This window comes from Erythrolamprus reginae, chromosome 2 (genome assembly GCF_031021105.1).
Source record: "Erythrolamprus reginae isolate rEryReg1 chromosome 2, rEryReg1.hap1, whole genome shotgun sequence".
NCBI lineage: Eukaryota > Metazoa > Chordata > Lepidosauria > Squamata > Dipsadidae > Erythrolamprus > Erythrolamprus reginae.
The window spans coordinates 18936107-18957183 of record NC_091951.1 but is presented as its reverse complement, the minus strand read 5'-3'; the positions used below and the strand labels follow the sequence as shown (position 1 = coordinate 18957183).

The following is a 21077-nucleotide window of genomic DNA, read 5'->3' as shown; positions in this document are numbered from 1 at the left end:
GCATCTTCGCTCCATAAGACGAGGCTGATTTTTCATCCTACTTTGGGAGGAAAAAAACTGCGTCTTATGGAGCGAAAAATACGGTATAATCGCAATTCTAGGTCATCATAAATGCAAGTGTGTCATTAGTCTCCTCTACCCTGTTTCCCCGAAAATAAGACATACCCCAAAAGTAAGGCATGTCAGAGGTTTTGCAGAATTTGCTAATATAAAGCACCCCCCCCCCCCGAAAATAAGGCGTAGTCAAGTTTACATACGGTACGGTGGAAAAACATACGGTACCATTCAAAGCTGTTTATAGCGGTACCGTAATAATGTGGCGTCTCCTGCTGGCCCCTTCCATAGCGGTACCGTAATAATGTGGGGTCCCCTGCTGGCCCCTTCCATAGCGGTACCATAATAATGTGGCGTTCCCTGCTGGCCCCTTCCATCAGTCTGCTGCTGTCTCACCGCCATTACAGTCTCCACTACAGTGCGTAGACTGTAGTTCCTCTGGTGGCCGGAAGCTGCAATAGCGGGAGTATACTGTTGTACCATATAAGTGCCGTCGTTTGTGTGTGTGTGTGTGCCATACTGGGGGGTGTCAGCTTTTCTGCCTGTGAATTTGTCTTATTTGAGAAATATAAGGCAACACCCCCCCCCCCCCCCCGAAAATAAGACATAGCACAACTTTTGGAGCAAAAATTAATATAAGACTGTCTTGTTTTCGGGGAAACACGGTAGGAGTTGAAGTCCATCAGTCTTAAAAAGAGCTGGCCAAGGTTGAGAAACAGTGTAATATGTTATGAATATTCTTGATGGCAAATTTAGAGGGAGAGAGAGAGAGAGAGAGATACAGGGTTTTATTCTGGTTTTATTTTGGTTTTTTAAATTTATTTATCCTATTTAGTATTTTATCTTACAATGGATATATGTTTATCCCAGGCATATTTAAATTCAGTTACTGTGGATTTACCAACCACGTCTGCTGGAAGTTTGTTCCAAGGATCTACTACTCTTTCAGTGAAATAATATTTTCTCACGTTGCTTTTGATCTTTCCCCCAACTAACTTCAGATTGTGTCCCCTTGTTCTTGTGTTCACTTTCCTATTAAAAACACTTCCCTCCTGGACCTTATCTAACCCTTTAACATATTTAAATGTTTCGATCATGTCCCCCCTTTTCCTTCTGTCCTCCAGACTATACATTATAGAGTGGTATTAATACCTCCTTAGTCTTGGAGTGTATCCCCCTGTTGATGCAGCTTAAGATTGTGTTGGCTTTTTTAGTCGTTGCTGCACATTGCTGGTTCATTTTAGTATCATAGAAACTTTGATAACTAAACTAAAGATTGTAAGTCAAGAACTGCAAAATAAACTGCCTTCAAATGAACAAACAAAACAAACCCAGGAAGAGGAAAACTCGACACCCCACCCCGTGATCCAAAGCGAATGCTACCTGGGGAATTCTGGGAGTTGAAGTCCAAATATCTTCAAGTTGCCAAGGTTGGGAAACACTGATCCAAAGGCCTCCTTTGAAGTTTACCTGACCTTTGACCTGATGGATATCCCAAACACTAACAGGAAGGGAAAGAAAGTCGTACAGCCGATACAATCTTTATTTTTTCCCCAAAGATTGGAGTAATGGGGCAAGTTAGACGGAAAACGCTTCCCCTCGGATTTTGAGGAAGCCCTGCCTCAACAGCGGGTCTGAATAATTTGAGAATGGATGAACCAGCTTCAGGTAGGAATATCTGCGGAAGAGGTCCACCATTCAGGTCTCCCAACTTGATCCAAACGGCGCAGAAGGAAAGAGGGTACGAACCCACCGAAAGGGGTGTCTGAAAGACGTACGGAGCATCCTAAATGATCTTACGGCGGTGAATAAAACCTAAAAGCCCGGCCGTTCAGAACATTTGCATCTGGAAGGAGCAAGGTAAGTAGGGGAAGAGCTGTTGGGCTTTTGCGTCAGCAGGGACTGCCAAGCACCGCCTGGAGCCAGGAATCCAATGGCCTCGTGGATCGCGCCTAGGCTCCAGGCAGGGTCGTCGTCTTCATTATAGGATCGCTTTGCCGCTGCAGAGGCAGAGGGCGTGCCCTATCCCCAGCACCTCGATGATGACCACTCCTATGGAGACCCCGAGGAAGATGTTGACATTTTCCTGCAGCCAGTTCTCCACGCCCATCCAACACCCGTTCTTCTTCACGGGCCAGTCGGCCACGGCGGTGGCGTTCGGTTGGGTTCCCACAGGGCAGAACCCTATCCCTATCGAGAGGTCCTTCGTCTGGTTGCTGCAAGAGCAAGGGTAGAAGCTCATGTTGCTTGCCCAAAGGATTTTGTTGAGTTGCCAGTCTTCGGGTCCGCTCCAGCCACAGCAGGAGAACTTTAACTGGACAAAGTCCCAGGCGATATCGAGGACCCGGTTCGTATCATTGGAAGGGTTATATGAGTGGAAGAGATCGACCACCACCTCGGGCATCCTGGTTTTCAGTGAGTTCTGTTGGAAGTAGATCATCAGACCAGCGGTGACCTGGGCCAAGAGGATGAGCACCAGGCAGGTGAAGTAGAGGCCAAGGGCACACTTTATGTCACAGGCGGACCCTAGGCATCCCAGGAAGCCAAGCACCATCGTGACGGCACCCACGGCGATGAAGAGGTAGATCCCAACTTGGAACGAGGGTGCCGTGGTCTGCAGGATGGGAGAGAAGGTCTTTTGGTCAATTAAAATCCAGGTTCCGATCCCAACCACCAGCGCCCCCAAGATAAAGAACAGGTGATTGAAGAAGAAGAACAAGTAGAGGGCGACTCTCTTACAGCAATATTTCACGTCCATCTTCTCCCTTTGAACAGAATCTTGGGGCTTCTGTTTAGAACTCAGAACATTCAACTGAAAAAAAAAAAAGAGTCCACAAACAGAATGGAAGAATTGTATGTCGCCTTATTTATTTATTAACTAATTAAATATATAGGCTTCTCTTCTCCTAGAGAGACTTGTACAGTGGGCCAAAACGAACAAAATGAAGTTCAATGTAGAGAAGAGTAAAATCCTGCACCTAGGCAAAAAAAACCCAAAACATGCATACAAATTAGGCGAAACCACACTCACCATGAGTGACTGTGAAAGGGATCTTGGAGTCTTAGTGGATAACCAGCTAAACATGGGCCAGCAATGTGTAGCAGCGGCTAAAAAAGCCAACACAACCCTAAGTTGCCTGAACAGGGGGATACACTCCAAGACCAGAGAGGTAATAATTTATTTATTTATTTATTACTTAGATTTGTATGCCGCCCCTCTCCGAAGACTCGGGGCGGCTCACAACAATACCACTCTATAAGGCCCTGGTCAGACCGCACCTGGAGTATTGCATCCAGTTCTGGTCCCCACACTTCAAAAAAGATATAGAGACTCTAGAGAGGGTGCAGAAAAGAGCAACTAAAATGATAAAGGGACTAGAGACCAGGTCATACGAGGAAAGGTTGCTGGAACTGGGCATGGATAGTCTAGTAAAAAGAAGGGCTAGGGGGGACATGATAGCTGTATACAGGTACTTGAGGGGTTGCCACAGAGAGGAGGGAGACACACTGTTTTCCAGGGCACCAGAGGGCAGGATGAGGAACAACGGTTGGAAACTGACCAAGGAAAGATTCAACCTGGAGATAAGAAAGAATTTCCTGACAGTGAGAGCGATCAACCAGTGGAACGGCCTGCCAATGGAGGTTGTGGACTCCCCATCTTTGGACACTTTCAAGAGGAAATTGGACTGCCATTTTGCTGGGGTGCTGTAGGATTTCCTGCTCAGGCAGGGGGTTGAACTTGATGACCTCTAAGGTCCCTTTCAACTCTAATAATAAATAAATAAATAATGGACTCAGGGCGGCATACAGAATAAAATTAATCGATTAATCTATTAATCTACAGATTAATCCATTAATGACAAAAGCCAAAACAACCACGTGGGTTAAAATTTAAAGAGTGTAATACTTTACACAGACAGAGTTGGACGTAGCGATACGTCCATTCACTCTGACAGAATGGTATTTACAAGAAAGGTTAAAAGATTCTTTGGGAATACAGTGATCCCTCGAGTATCGCGAGGGTTCCGTTCCAAGACCCCTCACGCTAATCAATTTTTTGCGATGTAGGGTTGCGGAAGTAAAAACACCATCTGCGCATGCGCCCCCTTTTTTTCATGGCCGCACATGCGCAGATGGTGGAGTTTGCGTGGGCGGCGGGCGGCACCCAGGGAAGGTTCCTTCGGCCGCCCAGCAGCTGATCTGCTCCGCAGCACGGCAGCAGCAAGGAGCCGAAGATGGGGTTTCCCCGTTGCCCAGGCAAAGGGGAAACCCCATCTTCGGCTCCTCGCTGCTGCCGCGCTGCGGAGCAGATCAGCTGCTGGGCGGCCGAAGGAACCTTCCCTGGGTCTTCCCGCCGCCCAGGCAAAGGGGAAACCCCAAGATCGCTTGCCGCTTGCCCATCACCCGCCCGCCCGGCTGCTCGCTTGCCGCTTGCCCGTTCACCCGCCCGCCCGGCTGCTCGCTTGCCGCTTGCCCGTTCACCCGCCCGCCCGGCTGCTCGAGAGCAAGAGGGGGAGAGATAGAGAAAGAGAGAGAAGGAAAGAAAGAGATGAGAGAGGGAGGAAGAGAGTGTGAGAGAGGAAGAAGCAAGATAGAGAAAGAGAGAGAGAAAGAAAGATGAGAAAGGAAAGGAGTGATGTCATCGGGTGGAAAAATCGCGATATAGCGTTTCGCAAAGATTGAGATCGCGAAAATCGAGGGATCGCTGTACTCCAAATAACCTAAAGAGCAGGTGATCCAGGAAGGAAAAATAATAGGTTCGCTTCAAAGGGTAGGACTACAGTTCCAGTATATGTTATATTTTGTATGTTTGCAGAATGTATATGAATCTTTATTTCTGGCGAAAGGAATTCTTCATAAGGACTCATGGAACTGTATAATTTCTTATGAATCCAATGACCTGGAAATCAAAAACGGTTTATTATATAATTCTGTAATTATGGTTTTGACACTTTGTCATGTTTTATTGTTGTTTGTAACATAAAATTTGGGGGGGGGGGAATTAAAGAGTGTGGTTGCAGCAGCACTTGGACTAAGGAGAAAGACTCAGAAGCATGGTGAAACTCAAAACGACATGCTTACAATTCATGCGAGATGAGCAAAACATCTCTTGATCCATGTTCTTCGCTTCTTGTTCCAAAATGTACAATCCCAGTGCTATTTGTGTAAATGGGGGAACAGAATGGATGAGCCTCTGACCCCCAGTGGTTTTAAAATGAAATATGGATAGTCCTCGACTTACAACCGGTCGCATAGCAAGTGTTCAGAATTACAGCAGAACTCCCGGGGTGTGTGTGTGTTACTGTATTATTTGTTTATTTGTTAGAATTCTAGTCTCAAAATAGGTGAACAGTGCAGTCAGGCGGTAAGGAAATCAAGTAGAATGCTTGACTGCATAGCTAGAGGTATAACAAGCAGAAAGAAGGAGATTTTGATCCCGCTGTATATGAGCGCTGGTGAGACCACACTGTGTTCAGTTCTGGAGACCTCACCTACAAAAAGATATTTGCAAAATTGAACGGGTCCAAAGACAGGCCACAAGAATGGTGGAAGGTCTTAAGCATAAAACGTATCAGGAAAGACTTCATGAACTCTTGGGTTTAAATGAATTATACAAGAAATACCCCCAACTGGTGGTGGGGTATGATTGATTGTCTGGTGGTGGGATCACTGAGCACATGTTATAAGCCATGCCCAGTTCCAGCAACTGTTGGAAACATAGAAACATAGAAGTCTGACGGCAGAAAAAGACCTCCTGGTCCATCTAGTCTACCCTTATACTATTTTCTGTATTTTATCTTAGGATGGATATATGTTTATCCCAGGCATGTTTAAATTCAGTTACTGTGGATTTATCTACCACATCTGCTGGAAGTTTGTTCCAAGGATCTACTACTCTTTCAGTAAAATAATATTTTCTCATGTTGCTTTTGATCTTTCCCCCAACTAACTTCAGATTGTGTTCCCTTGTTCTTGTGTTCACTTTCCTATTAAAAACACTTCCCTCCTGGACCTTATTTAACCCTTTAATATATTTAAATGTTTCGATCATGTCCTCCCTTTTCCTTCTGTCCTCCAGACTATACAGATTGAGTTCATTAAGTCTTTCCTGATACATTTTATGCTTAAGACCTTCCACCATTCTTGTAGCCCGTCTTTGGACCCGTTCAATTTTGTCAATATCTTTTTGTAGGTGAGGTCTCCAGAACTGAACACAGTATTCCAAATGTGGTCTCACCAGCATTCTATATAGTGGGATCATAATCTCCCTCTTCCTGCTTGTTATACCTCTAGCTATGCAGCCAAGCATCCTTGTTTTCCCTACCACCTGACTGCACTGTTCACCCATTTTGAGACTGTCAGAAATCACTACCCCTAAATCCTTTTCTTCTGAAGTATTTGCTAACACAGAACTGCCAATACAATACTCAGATTGAGGATTCCTTTTCCCCAAGTGCATTATTTTACATTTGGAAACATTAAACTGCAGTTTCCATTGCTTTGACCATTTATCTAGTAAAGCTAAATCATTTACCATATTACAGACGCCTGTTGTTCATATATTTCAGCCGCCGGTCCTCTAATCATCTTTGTTGCTCTCCTTTTGTTCCAACAGGCCATGATCAATCAGAAGAAAAAGAAGCCCACCTTCATTTGGAAGAGTCTACCCAGGAAGAAGCAACAACTTTGGGAGAAGTTGGAGGAGACATTCTTCAAGATGCGACTCTGCAAGAGACCTTGGAGGATGACAGGGGAACAGATAGTGGCCAGGGATCTGTCCCAGGGAAGAGATCCAAAGCGAATCCATACAAGTGCGTGCAGTGCGGAGAAAGCTTTTACAAGTGGTCCCAGCTGATAATCCACGAGAGGGGTCACAGCCGAGAGAAACTGTACAGCTGCCCCCAGTGCGGCCAGAGTTTTTGCTCCCGCCACGCCCTTCTCAGCCACGAGGCAAGCCACGCGAGCGAGAAGCCGTACCCGTGCTCCGACTGCGGGAAAACCTTCCGCGAGGAAGCCTACCTTCTCCAACACAAGAGAATCCACACCGGGGAGAGGCCCTACGCTTGCTCCGAGTGCGGGAAGAGCTTTTTCCGCAAGGGGTCCCTGATCCTGCACGAGAGAATCCACACGGGGGAGAAGCTGTACAGGTGCCCGGACTGTGGGAAGAGCTTCAACCGCAAGCCGCACCTCGCTGTCCATCGGAGGATCCACACGGGGGAAAAGCCGTATGAGTGCTCCGATTGCGGGAAGACCTTCGCCGTGAAATCGGCTCTCAACGTGCACGTGAGAACCCACTCGGAGGAGAAACCCTACCAGTGCCCGGACTGCGGGAAAAGTTTCCGCGAGAAAGGAACGCTCAACATCCACAAACAGAGCCACACATCGGAGAAGCCTTACCAGTGTGCCGAGTGCGGGAAGTGCTTCAGTTACACCGCCTCGTTTCGGAGACACCGGAAAACCCACGCGGTCGGCTCGGCTCTCAAATCCTACGAGTGCCCCGAGTGCGGGAAAGGCTTTGGCCGCAAGGATTACTTGATCACCCACCGGAGAATCCACACGGGCGAGAAACCCTACATGTGCTCCATCTGCGGGAAGAGCTTCAATCACGGAGCGACCCTGGTTACCCATAAGAGGACCCACACGGGGGAGAAGCCGTACGAGTGCTCCGAATGCGAGAAGAGCTTCAAGCAGATCTCTGGCCTGATCACGCACCGGAGGACGCACACGGGCGAGAAACCCTACGAATGCCCCGACTGCGGGAAGCGCTTCATCCTGAAAGCGTACCTTGACGTGCACAAGAGAATCCACACAGGGGAACGGCCGTACCAGTGCTCCCATTGCGGGAAGGCCTTCTCCTGCTCCTCTTACCTTTTACGGCACGAGAAAACCCACACGGGGGAACGCTCCCACACCTGCTCGGACTGCGGCCAGAGCTTCTACTGCAAACGCTCCCTGATCATGCACGCGCGGAAGCACACGGGGGAGCAGACTCTGCACGAGTGCAAAATCTGCGGGAAAGGCTTCAGCTGGACGTCGGCCCTGACCATCCACATGAGGATCCACACGGGGGAGAAACCTTACACGTGCTCGGAGTGCGGGAAGACGTTCAGCTGGAAGTGGATCCTCGTGCAGCACAAGAGGACCCACACGGGCGAGAGGCCCTACAAGTGTCCCGAGTGCGGGAAGAGCTTCCACGCGAAGTCCTCGCTCTTCGCCCACAAGCGGACCCACACGGGGGAGAGGCCGCACGAGTGCGCCGAGTGCGGGAAAAGCTACAGAGTGAAGGCCAACTTCGTGGCTCACCTGAGGACCCACACGGGGGAGAAGCCCTACAAGTGCCCCGAGTGCGGGAAAAGCTTCTACAAGAAAGACTGCCTGGCAATGCACAAGAGGACCCACACGGGGGAGAAGCCGTACCAGTGCTCCGAGTGCGGGAAAGGCTTCACCTGGAAGGTGGGGCTGATCAACCACACCAGAATCCACACCGGCGAGAAGCCCTACCCGTGCGCCGAGTGTGGGAAGTGCTTCCACAGGAAGGACCACCTGGCTCGCCACGAGATCATCCACACGGGGGAGAAGCCCTATTCCTGCTTCCACTGCGGGAAGAGCTTCAACCAGAAAGTGGCCCTGATCGTGCACAAGCGGACTCACACGGGAGAGAAACCCTACAAATGCTCCGAGTGCGGGATGAACTTCACCTGGAAGAGGACCCTCCTCACCCACCGGGCGGCTCACCAGAGGAAGAAGCCCTACCAGTGTTCTGAATGCACGGAAAGCTTCAGCCAGCAATCTCTTCTCGCAGAGCATGAAAGGAGCCACGCAGGTGAGATCCTGTAGGAACAGTGGTAGGGAACCAGGGCCCCTTTAGGACTTGGGGACTTCAACTCGAGTCCGTGGAGAGGGGCGGCATACAAATCTAAATAATAAATAAAATAAAATAAATAAACTCCCAGAATTCCTTAGTCCTAGGAGCTTGGGGGCCCATATCCTACTCCAAAGGTGCAATTGTTCTGCCCCCAGTTACAAACGTATCAGTGGTTGCCGATCAGTTTCCGGTCACAATTCAAAGTGTTGTTTATGACCTATAAAGCCCTTCATGGCACTGGACCAGATTATCTCAGGGACCGCCTTCTGCTGCACGAATCCCAGCGACCAGTTAGGTCCCACAGAGTGGGCCTTCTCTGGGTCCTGTCAACTAAACAATGTTGTTTGGCGGGACCCAGGGGAAGAGCCTTTTCTGTGGCGTCCCCAACCCTCTGGGACCAACTCCCCCCAGAGATTAGAATTGCTCCCACCCTCCTTGCCTTTCGTAAGCTTCTTAAAACCCACCTCTGCCGCCAGGCATGGGGGAACTGAGATACTCTTTCCCCCTAGGCCTTTACAATTTTATGCATGGTATGTCTGTATGTATGTTTGGTTTTATAATAAGGGTTTTAACTGTTTTAATATTGGATTGTTATATGCTGTTTTTATTACTGTTGTTAGCCGCCCTGATTCTACGGAGAGGGACGGCATACAAATCCAATAAATAAGTAAGTAAGTAAGTAAGTAAGTAAGTAAGTAAGTAAGTAAGTAAGTAAGTAAGTAAATGAACCACTGCTAATAACTGGCTTATCAGTGGAGACCCACACACAAATCAAAAAGCAATCCTTTCTTGCTAAATGTCAGCAGCTAATTAATCTTCATTAGCAGCTGAAATAAGTTCAGACAGTCTTAACTCAAAGCAATGCATAACGAATGTTATGTATGTGTGTCGTTTGAGTGGCCACAATCGATTTTAACGTAACTGGGGATTTAAGATGATTAGTTAGTTTTAATTAATTGGATTTAGGATACTTCTACTGTATTGTTTTTACATCTCCCAGCTCCTCCCATCATTAATTAATTAATTAATTAATTAATTAATTAATTAGATTTGTATGCCGCCCCTCTCCGTAGACTCGGGGCGGCTCACAACAATAACAAGAACAATGTAAGAACAAATCATAATTTAAAAAACGCTAAAACCCCCATTATTAAAAGCAAGCATACACACAAACATACCATGTATAAACTGTATAGGCCCAGGGGAGATGTCTCAGTTCCCCCATGCCTGACGGCAGAGATGGGTCTTAGGAACTTTACGAAAGGCAAGGAGGGTGGGGGCAGTTCTGATCTCCGTGGGGAGCTGGTTCCAGAGGGTCGGGGCCACCACAGAGAAGGCTCTTCCCCTGGGTCCCACCAAACGACATTGTTTAGTCGACGGGACCCGGAGAAGGCCGACTCTGTGGGACCTAACCGGTTGCTGGGATTCGTGCGGTAGAAGGCGGTCCCGGAGGTATTCTGGTCCTATGCCATGAAGGGCTTTATAGGTCATAACCAACACCTTGAATTGTGACCAGAAATTGATCGGCAACCAATGCAGACTGCAGAGTGTTGGTGTAACATGGGCATACCTAGGGAAGCCCATGATTGCTCTCGCAGCTGCATTCTGCACGATCTGAAGTTTCCGAACACTTTTCAAAGGTAGCCCCATGTAGAGGGCGTTACAGTAGTCGAACCTCGAGGCGATGAGGGCATGAGTGACTGTGAGCAGTGAGTCCCGGTCCAGATAGGGCCGCAACTGGTGCACCAGGGAATTCCTGAGTCCTAGGAGCTTGGGGCCCATATCCTACTCCAAAGGTGCAATTGTTCTGCCCCCAGTTACGAACGTATCAAAACACACCGTTTGAACGAACTAAATTTAATCAATGAACCACTGCTAATAACTGGCTTATGAGTGGAGACCCACACACAAGTCAAAAAGCAATCCTTTCTTGCTAAAAGTCAGCTGCCAATTAATGTTCATTAGCAGCTGATATAAGTTCAGACAGTCTTAACTCAAAGCAATGCATAACGAATGTTATGTATGTGTGTCGTTTTGAGTGGGCACGATCAATTTTAACGTAACTGGGGATTTTAGATGATTGGTTAGTTTTAATTAATTGGATTTAGGATACTTCTACTGTATTGTTTTTACATCTTCCAGCTCCTCCCATCATGGCTAGTTTAATGAGAAGAAGGACCAGGGGAGACATGATAGCAGTGTTCTGATCTCTCGGGCTGCCACAAAGAAGAAGGAGTCAACCTATTCTTCAAAGCACCTGAGGGTAGAACTAGAAGCAATGGGTGGAAACTAAACAAGGAGAGAACTAACTTAGAACTAAGGAGAAATTTCCTGACGTTTAGAACAATTGATCAGTGGAACAGCTTGCCTCCAGAAGTTGTGAATGAAGTTTTTAAGAAGATGTTGGATAACCATCTGTCTGAAGTAGTTAAAACATCCCACTTTCTGCTTTTTCAGACCTTGTTGTCGGGCCGCCCGAACTCTCCATGGAAGAAATCACCACTGCTGTGGTAAGGGGAGAAATATATATATTTCTCTGGTATTTCTCTGGTACAAGCTGATACAGGAGGCAAGCCGGTAGCCTGGAGGCTAAGGCCACTGCCTTACAAGGCAGAAGCCCAGGTTCAAATCCCAGTAAGGGTATGGATACCTGATTAGGGCAAATAAGCCTGAAATATACACATATATACGTGTGTGTGTGTGTGTGTGTGTTTGTGTGTAATTTTACTGATAATGAAAAGGAAGGGAGACTAGTATAGATCTATTTTGCTCTCATCAGCTAGCCATACCCTTACTGGGATTTGAACCTGAGGAGTCTGCCTGTAAGGCAGTAGCTTTAACCTCTAGACCACAGGCTCTCCTCTTCTCAGCTTGTACCAGGGAAAAGTTATTTCTGTTTTTTTTCTGTTGAATCACCCTGGTATACCCAAATATGGGAGGGAGCATACTGCTTCCTTTTTGCCTCTTGACCCCTCCAAGGGCCATATCCAAGGCAGTTAAATTTTTTATAGCCGATAAACTATATTCTATATGTGCAGCATATTTTTTGCTGATAATGAAAAGGAGAGGAGACTAGTATAGATCTATTTCAAGCTATTGTGCTCTCATCAGCTAGCCATACCCTTACTGGTATTTGAACCTGGGGAGTCTGCCTGTAAGGCAATAGCTTTAGCCTTTAATCAATCAATCAATCAATCTATCTATCTATCTATCTATCTATCTATCTATCTATCTATCTATCTCTATTTATATCTATCTGTATCCTATCTGTTTGTCTATCTATTTATATGCATTTATATCTATATTCTTTCTATCTATCTATCTATCTATCTATCTATCTATCTATCTATCTTATCTATCTATCTAATCTATCTATCTATCTAGTCTGTCTGTCTGTCTGTCTGTCTGTCTGTCTGTCTGTCTATCTATCTCTATTTATATCTATCTGTATCCTATCTGTTTGTCTATCTATTTCTATGCATTTATATCTATATTCTATCTATCTATCTATCTATCTTATCTATCTATCTATCTTATCTATCTATCTAGTCTGTCTGTCTGTCTGTCTGTCTGTCTATCTATCTATCTCTATTTATATCTATCTGTATCCTATCTGTTTGCCTATCTATTTCTATGCATTTATATCTATATTCTATCTATCTATCTATCTATCTATCTATCTATCTATCTATCTATCTATCTAGTCTGTCTGTCTGTCTGTCTATCTCTATTTATATCTATCTGTATCCTATCTGTTTGTCTATCTATTTCTATGCATTTATATCTATATTCTATCTATCTATCTATCTATCTATCTTATCTATCTATCTATCTTATCTATCTATCTAGTCTGTCTGTCTGTCTGTCTGTCTGTCTATCTATCTATCTCTATTTATATCTATCTGTATCCTATCTGTTTGCCTATCTATTTCTATGCATTTATATCTATATTCTATCTATCTATCTATCTAATCTATCCATCTATCTATCTATCTATCTAATCTATCTATCTTGTCTGTCTGTCTGTCTGTCTGTCTATCTATCTATCTATCTTATCTATCTAATCTATCTATCTAGTCTGTCTGTCTGTCTGTCTGTCTATCTATCTATCTCTATTTATAGCTATCTGTATCCTATCTGTTTGTCTATCTATTTCTATGCATTTATATCTATATTCTATCTATCTATCTATCTATCTATCTATCTATCTTATCTATCTATCTTATCTATCTATCTATCTATCTAATCTATCTATCTAGTCTGTCTGTCTGTCTGTCTGTCTATCTATCTATCTATCTATATTTATATCTATCTGTATCCTATCTGTTTGTCTATCTATTTCTATGCATTTATATCTATATTCTATCTATCTATCTATCTATCTATCTATCTATCTATCTATCTATCTATCTAGTCTGTCTGTCTCTATTTATATCTATCTGTATCCTATCTGTTTGTCTATCTATTTCTATGCATTTATATCTATATTCTATCTATCTATCTATCTATCTATCTATCTATCTATCTATCTATCTATCTTGTCTGTCTGTCTGTCTGTCTGTCTGTCTGTCTGTCTGTCTATCTATCTATCCTATCTAATCTATCTTAGTTTCTTTTTAGCTACCCCGGAAACAAAAATCTCAGTGAAAATTGATTGTCATTTTCTATGGGTATGCAGAGAGGTTGAGTGGGCTTCTGGGATTGTATGTGTGATTGTGACAAAGCAACGTGGGGTGGAATTGAGACCCAAACCTGAATCTGACTGAACGCTCAATGTTTTGTGTTGTGTGTCTCTCCCACCCCACTTGCATGGCGTCAGAGGGGTTCTGCAGCTGCGGGTTTTGCAATATGGGTTTTGTTTTATAACTAGAGATTTATATTTTTCACCCCCCTACCACCTGTTTTAGATGAGCCTGGACTGCAATACAATTATTTTGACCACAGCTGTATAGCTCCAAATTGTCAAAAAAGGTAAGTGGAGTTGAGAGAAAAAGAAGGGCCAGATGCTGAAATTAGTGTCCTGGGTTAAGAAGGAGAATAAAACTGTTTCATGCACTGGTAGATGGTAATGTTATTTGTATTTTAATACTTTCCTTTACCTTCCGTGATTCATTTCTTTAATTTATATGTTACAGGCAATCCTCGACATACTATATTTTCCCCAAATAAGACCAGGTCTTATATAGTAATACCTCGTCTTACGAACTTAATTGGTTCTGGAAGTAGGTTCATAAGGCGAAAAGTTCGTAAGACGAAACAATGTTTCCCATAGGAAACAATGTAAAAGCGATTAATGCATGCAAGGGGGGGGGGGATCGCAAAATGGCGCTCCGCTGGGCGCCGCTGCCCGGCTCTCACCTTTTAACACAGCCGGGGGGCTTCTCGGCGTTCTCCTGAATGCCAAACCCAGAAGTTCGGCAAAAGTTCGGGTTCGGGTTCCAGAGGCCGCCGAGAAGCGCCCGGCAGTTTCAGAAGGTTACAGCCGGGCAACACCGCCCGGCAGAGCGCCATTTTTACAATCGGCGGCGGCATTTTCGACCGATCTGGAGGCTGGAAAGGAGGTGGGGAATCCCAATAGGGAATTCCATGGGCGGAGCTTTGACGTCACGAAGACGTCCTTCCTGGTCGGCCAAAACGTGGCCTCCAGGAAGGACGTCTTCGTGACGTCAAAGCTCCGCCCATGGAATTCCCCTATTGGGATTCCCCACCTCCTTTCCAGCCTCCATATCGGCCGAAAACGCTGCCGCCGATTATAAAAATGGCGCTCCGCCGGGCAGCGCCGCCCGGCTATAACCTTCTGAAACAGCCGGGCGCCTCTCGGCAGCCTCCGGAACCCGAACCTGAACTTTTGCCGAACTTCCGGGTTCGGTGTTCAGGAGAACACCGAGAAGCCCCCCGGCTGTTTTAAAAGGTGACAGCCGGACGGCGGCAACCAGCAGAGCGCCATTTTGCGATCTGTGGTGGGTTCGTAAGCCGAAAAAAGTTCGTAAGAAGAGGCAAAAAATTTCTGTACCCCAGGTTCGTATCTCAAAGTGTTCGTATCACGAGGGGTTCGTATCACGAGGTACCACTGTATTAATGTTTGCTTCAAAAGATGCATTAAGGCCGTGATGGCGAACCTATGGCATGCTTGCCACCATAGTTCCCTCTAAGCTGAGCAGTGAGCAATCGCTCACTTAAAAATCATCATCAACTCAGAGTTTTCCAAACCTGCCCAGAAGCCGAGAGGGAAAGAGTGAGAGGGAAGGAGAGAGAGAGGAAGAGAGAGAAACAGATAGAAAAAAGAAAGGAAGGAAAAGAGAAAGAAAAAGAATGGGAATAAGGAAGAGAGAAAGAAAATCAAAATCTAGTTTGAAACTAGCTCAACTATTTAAGTGGCATTTTGATATTGATAGAGTTGCCCTATTATGAGCTCACTGTTATAGACACACAGTACAGTATTTTATTTTGAAATTCTCTGAGGCAAAACAGGGTGGGTTTTTTATTTATTTGTTTATCTATCTATCTATCTATCTATCTATCTATCTATCTATCTATCTATCTATCTATTATTTTTGTGCCGCCCAGTCCCGAAGGGACTGCCGCTCAGACACTATACTTTTCCGCCCACCCCCGAAAGAAATTAGAGGGAACACTGCTTGCCACAGGTGCCACGCGGAGCCAAATCTCTGAACACGCGAGCTGTTGCCCTAGCTCAGCTAGGACCGTTTCCAGCCTCCAAGGGGCCTCCGGAAGAGCTGGGGAGTCCGTTTTCAACGTCCTCAGGCTCCAGGAATGCCTCTAACACTTGGGGAGGGTAAAAATCGGGCCTATTGAAAGTCTGGAAATGGGCAGTTTCCGGCCTCCAGAGGCTTTAGGGAGGCCTGCTAGGCCCAAAATGGGGCAGGCGAGGGTTTTACGCACACATGCGCAGGAGGGGTGGCTTGCGGGGGGGGGGGCATTAAATTATGCATATGGACACACACAGGCACTTTTGGCACCGGGGGGGAAAAAAGGTTCACAACCACTGATTTTCCAGTTAGGTCTTATTTTAATAATAATAATAATTTATTAGACTTGTATGCCGCCCTTCTCCGAAGACTCCGCGTGGCTCACGACAACAATGAAACAATACAAATACAAATCTAATAATTAAAAACTGTAATTAAAACCCATTATATAATCATAACCACACATAACTTTTAATGGTCGGGGGGGGGATACACTAGTTATCCGATGCCTGGCGACATAGATAGGTCTTGAGGTTCTCGGAAATGCAGTTCTAAATGCGTCTGGCTGACAATCTTATTTTTGGGATAGGGCTTACATTATGAGTCATCCTGAAAAAAAGTCATGTTAGGGCTTATTTTCCGGTTGGATCTTATTTTTGGGAAAACACAGTACGACTGGTCATTCAATGACTGTTCAGAGTTACAACAGCCTCATGAAAGAGTATTTTACAGCCCCTAAAGCTCCTCCCCCCCCCCCCCGCCAAACCTTTCTGGCTTTGCGTACCAAAGGCCGGGTGCATAAAATTAACAAGTCTGATCTAACGCTCCTACGCCTTTTTTTATATTTTTATTTTTTACATGTAGTTTTGTTTTTTATCCTTTAGCTCTTCTTGGTAATAGTAATCTTAGATTCTGATGCATTTTTCCATGCTTTTTAAATGACTGCACTCCCCTACCCCCTGTTTTTCCTGGTCTAAGGCCACAATAAAAATTTGGATTGGTTTGGAGAAAGAACATTCTAGCAATCACCTCATTTGTACAAATAACACTTGCAGATACCGGTAATTCTTTTAGTAAATTGGTAGTTCCGTAGAATTCTCTAAATTTTCTCTGGATTTTTCTAATCCTTTTTTTAAAAATAATTTTTATTGAGTTATTTACATTTATTTTATTTTTTTTACGAAAAATTGAGAAGACAAAACAATACAGTACAAAATACACTACATAACCTTTAGATTTAGATTTATTCGATTTGTATACCGCTCCTCTTCAGAGATTCGGAGAGGCTCACAACACAAAACATGGTACAAATCCAACAATAAAAGGAATTTAAAACCCTGAGTATAAAAAACAATCATACATCTCAGACAAACCTTGTGTAAAACGGGAAACAGCCCGGGGGAGTCAATTTCCCCATGCCTGACAGCAGAGGTGGATTTTGAGGAGTTTGTGAAAGGCAAGGAGGGTGGGAGAAATCCTAATCTCCGGGGGGGGGGGGGGAGTTGATTCCAGAGGGTCGGGGCCACCACAGAGAAGGTTCTTGTTCTGGGTCCCGCCAGATGACCTCTAGGGTTATAGTAGACCAACTTACACCGACAATAATTTCATGCTTATATAATCCTTTTCATTTTATTTGTTTGTCTGTCTGTTTGTTTATTCAATTTCTATTTACATTGAAATTGGTTATATTTACAATACAGTGATACCTTTGTCTTACAAACTTAATTGGTTCCGGGACGAGGTTCTTAAGGTGAAAAGTTTGTAAGATGAAACAATGTTTCCCATAGGCATCAATGGAAAAGCGATTAATGCGTGCACGCCCAAAATTCACCCCTTTTGCCAGCCGAGGCGCCCATTTTTGTGCTGCTGGGATTCCCCTGAGGCTCCCCTCCATGGGAAACCCCATCTCTGGACTTCTGTTGCCAACGAAGCACCCGTTTTTGCGATGCTGGATTCCCCTGCTGGGATTCCCCTGCAGCATCACAAAAACACGGAAGGGTTTCCTATGGAGGGAAGCCTCAGGGGAATCCCAGCAGCGCAAAAACGGGTGCTTCGCTGGCAACGGAAGTCCGGAGGCAGGGCATCCCAGTGGCGGCGGTGGGTTTGTAAGGTGAAAATAGTTTGTAAGAAGAGGCAAAAAAATCTTAAACCCCGGGTTTGTATCTCGAAAAGTTTGTATGATGAGGCGGTTTTAAGACGAGGTATCACTGTACTAACTTAATTGTTTACTAATTTATTTTGGTTTCCCTTTTCAAGTCAATCATATAACTTGTTCCAAATTTCATAATTTTCCCATGTCCTCTCTTTCATTTAATTCCATTGTTATTTTGTATAATTCAGCACGGTCAAGGATTTTCTTCATTATTATATTTTCTCTTGGTGTATTCCCTTTGTTTCCAACATTGTGCAAAGCGGATTCTAGCTGTGGTGAATACTGCATTTTATTTATTTTTATTTATTTATTTTGTCCAATACACAATACATAGAAGAGAATAGACATGAGGTAATATATATAAAGAAAAATATAAAATAGAGGAGAAGATATATGAAAGGAAGAAAATATATATATATGAGATAAAGGAAAGACAATTGGACAAGGGACAAAAGGCACACTGGTGCGCTTATGTACGCCTCTTACTGACCTCTTAGGAACCTGGAGAGGTCAATTGTGGATAGTCTAAGAGAGAAATGTTGGGGGTTAGGGGTTGACACTATTGAGTCTGGTAATGAGTTCCACGCTTCGACAACTCGATTGTTAAAGTCATATTTTTTACAGTCAAGTTTATATGTTTATGTGTAATTATGTGTAATGTAATAGTATTTTATTAAATACTTTTTCTAATATTTTTCTAATCCATCAACAGTCTTATTTTGCTTTTTTTAAGGATCCTGGACTCAGCCAGTTTACCAAACCAAACAGAAGACTTTAGATAAGCTCCTCCAAAATGTTTTCCTTCAAGAAACTCAAATCTTTTCCTTCTGAGGACATCAAGATGGCTGCATTTCCCTCAAAAACCTAATTCCTCTCTTCATCTTTCAGCACAAGCCCTTAACTGGACGTGATGTCCCTCTTCCTAAACATTATCACACTGACTTCTCTTTGCTTGCATCCTCTGAATAACATAGGTCTAAATGAAATCCTATAAAATAAAATGACAATATTGTATTGAGTTGTGCATTTACAATTATTTCCTCCCCGCCCCCATTCTTTGAAGTCTGTAGTACTAAATATATGAATTTACATGACACGCAATAGTGACAGATTTCATCCATTTTTATTTTAACAGTGGCGTTAATTCAATATTTTACCAATCGTCTCGGCTCCCCAGGCCTGATGATGGTGTACAACCAGATTGTGAGGGAGTTTCGGAAAGTGAAATAAGAATGAAGCCAGCCTTATTTACAGTACAGTGGTACCTCATCTTACGAACGCCTCTTCTAACGAATTTTTCAAGATACGAACCCGGTGTTTAAGATTTTTTTGCCTCTTCTTCCAAACTATTTTCACCTTACGAACCCAAGCAGCTGCTGCTGGGATGAAGGGGTTTCTTTTCCCCCCCCTTTTTTGAAGAAAGAAACAGGAGGGGCAGCTTGGAGGAGGAAAGACTTTGCAGAGAACAGCATGCTTGCAGGCACTGAAAGAATGTCTTTTGAAGAAAGAAAAGGGAGGGGCGGCTTGGAGGAGGAAAGACTTTGCAGAGAACAGTGTGCTTGCAGAGGCACTGAAAGGGTGTCTTTTGAAGAAAGAAAAGGGAGGGGCGCCCCCCTTGCCTTTCTTCCTTCCCACTCACCCTTTAGCCTAGCCTTGCTTCTTCCACCCGCCCCCTTTAGCTGCTCTTCCCTGCCCTCTGTTCGCCTCCCTTCTAAAGTTTGGGATTTTTCCTGAAGGATTTGCACGCATTATTTGCTTTTACATTGATTCCTATGGGAAACATTGTTTCATCTTATGAACTTTTCACCTTACGAACCTCCTCCTGGAACCAATTAAGTTCGTATCATGAGGTACCACTGTATTTACTTAGGCCTAGTACTCTTCAATATTTTCATAAATTACTTGGATATTTATTTATTTATTCATTAATTCATTCATTTAATATGCTGCCCAACTCCACGTGGACTCTGGGTGGTTTACAATAGATGGGTGAATATTTGTTTGTTTGTATTTATGTGCCCACCCTACTCTCAGAGGACTCAGGAGAGAAGCAACCTGGAATGAAGGAGAAACTTTCTAACATTGAGGACAATTAACCAGTGGAACAGCTTGCCACCAGACGTTATGGATGCTCCATCCCTGGAGGTTTTTTAAGAAGAGGCAGAATAACAGAATTGGAAGGGACCTTGGAGGTGGTCTAAACAGGACAGTCACCTGTCTGAGATGGTATACGTTCTTCTGCTTGGGGAGGAGGTTGGACTAGAAGATCTCCAATGTCCCTTACAACTCCATGAATAGAATAGAATATGGAGGAAGAATAGAATAGAATAAAGAATGGAATAGAGTAGAATGAGGAATGAGGAATAGAATGAATAGAATAGAATGAATGAAATACAATGAGGAATAGAATAGAAATGAATGGAATAGAACAGAATAGAATAAGGAATAGAATGGAATAGAATGAATGAATGATGAATGACATGATCGAAACATTTAAATATGTTAAAGGGTTAAATAAGGTTCAGGAGGGAAGTGTTTTTAATAGGAAAGTGAACACAAGAACAAGGGGACACAATCGGAAGTTAGTTGGGGGAAAGATCAAAAGCAACATGAGAAAATATTATTTTACTGAGAGTAGTAGATCCTTGGAACAAACTTGCCAGAAGACGTGGTTGGTAAATCCATAGTAACTGAATTTAAACATGCCTGGGATAAACATATATCCATTGTAAGATAAAATACAGAAAATAGTATAAGGGCAGACTAGATGGACCATGAGATCTTTTTCTGCCGTCAGTCTTCTATGTTTCTATGAATGAAATAGAATGAGGAATAGAATGGAATAAGGAATGGAATAGAACAAGAAAAAAAGAAAAGAATAAAATATAAAAAGAAAATAAACTAGAATCTGGAAGGGGACCTTGGAGACTGATGGGAATCGCGGGCAGGGTGAGCTTGCGCCCCCTTCCGTGAAATTGGTCGCGCTGCAAGGGCCCCGCCTCCTCCAAACGCGGGGGATTCTAGAATCAACAAAGTTCGAATAGGGGCCAGACCGGAAAGAGCGAATTCGTCTTCTCCAGGAATCTCAACATCGCTCGTTTTAACCCTTAAAGAACCGGGAGATTGGAGGCCAGCGCCAAAGGCTTCTGGCTTGGACACATTCCGGGTCGATGTTGTTGGCAGCGTTTCCGTTCAGTAGCGTAATTCTAGAGCTGCCGATTTATGGGGGTGGAGAGTGGGTGGGGAAGAATTGCAGTTTCCTATTAAAAGTAAAGGGGCTTGCCATAAGTGCACC

At 44.4% G+C, this 21077-nt stretch overlaps 1 protein-coding gene and 1 pseudogene across 1 annotated transcript in view; one reads left to right on the top strand and one right to left on the bottom strand.

Annotated features, from left to right (window-relative positions):
• The window catches only part of LOC139159223 (zinc finger protein 585A-like), a 53495-nt gene extending 34699 nt beyond the window's left edge, over positions 1-18796 (top strand). The window contains exons 9-12 of the mRNA XM_070736570.1: positions 6671-8878; positions 11378-11430; positions 13828-13891; positions 18516-18796. Of these exons, the coding sequence (XP_070592671.1) occupies positions 6671-8878; positions 11378-11430; positions 13828-13872 (2306 nt within the window). The 3' untranslated portion in view covers positions 13873-13891; positions 18516-18796. The remainder of the gene's footprint in view (positions 1-6670; positions 8879-11377; positions 11431-13827; positions 13892-18515) is intronic.
• Positions 1331-2957, bottom strand: LOC139159858 (CD82 antigen pseudogene; annotated as a pseudogene).
• Positions 18797-21077: the final 2281 nt, after the last annotated feature.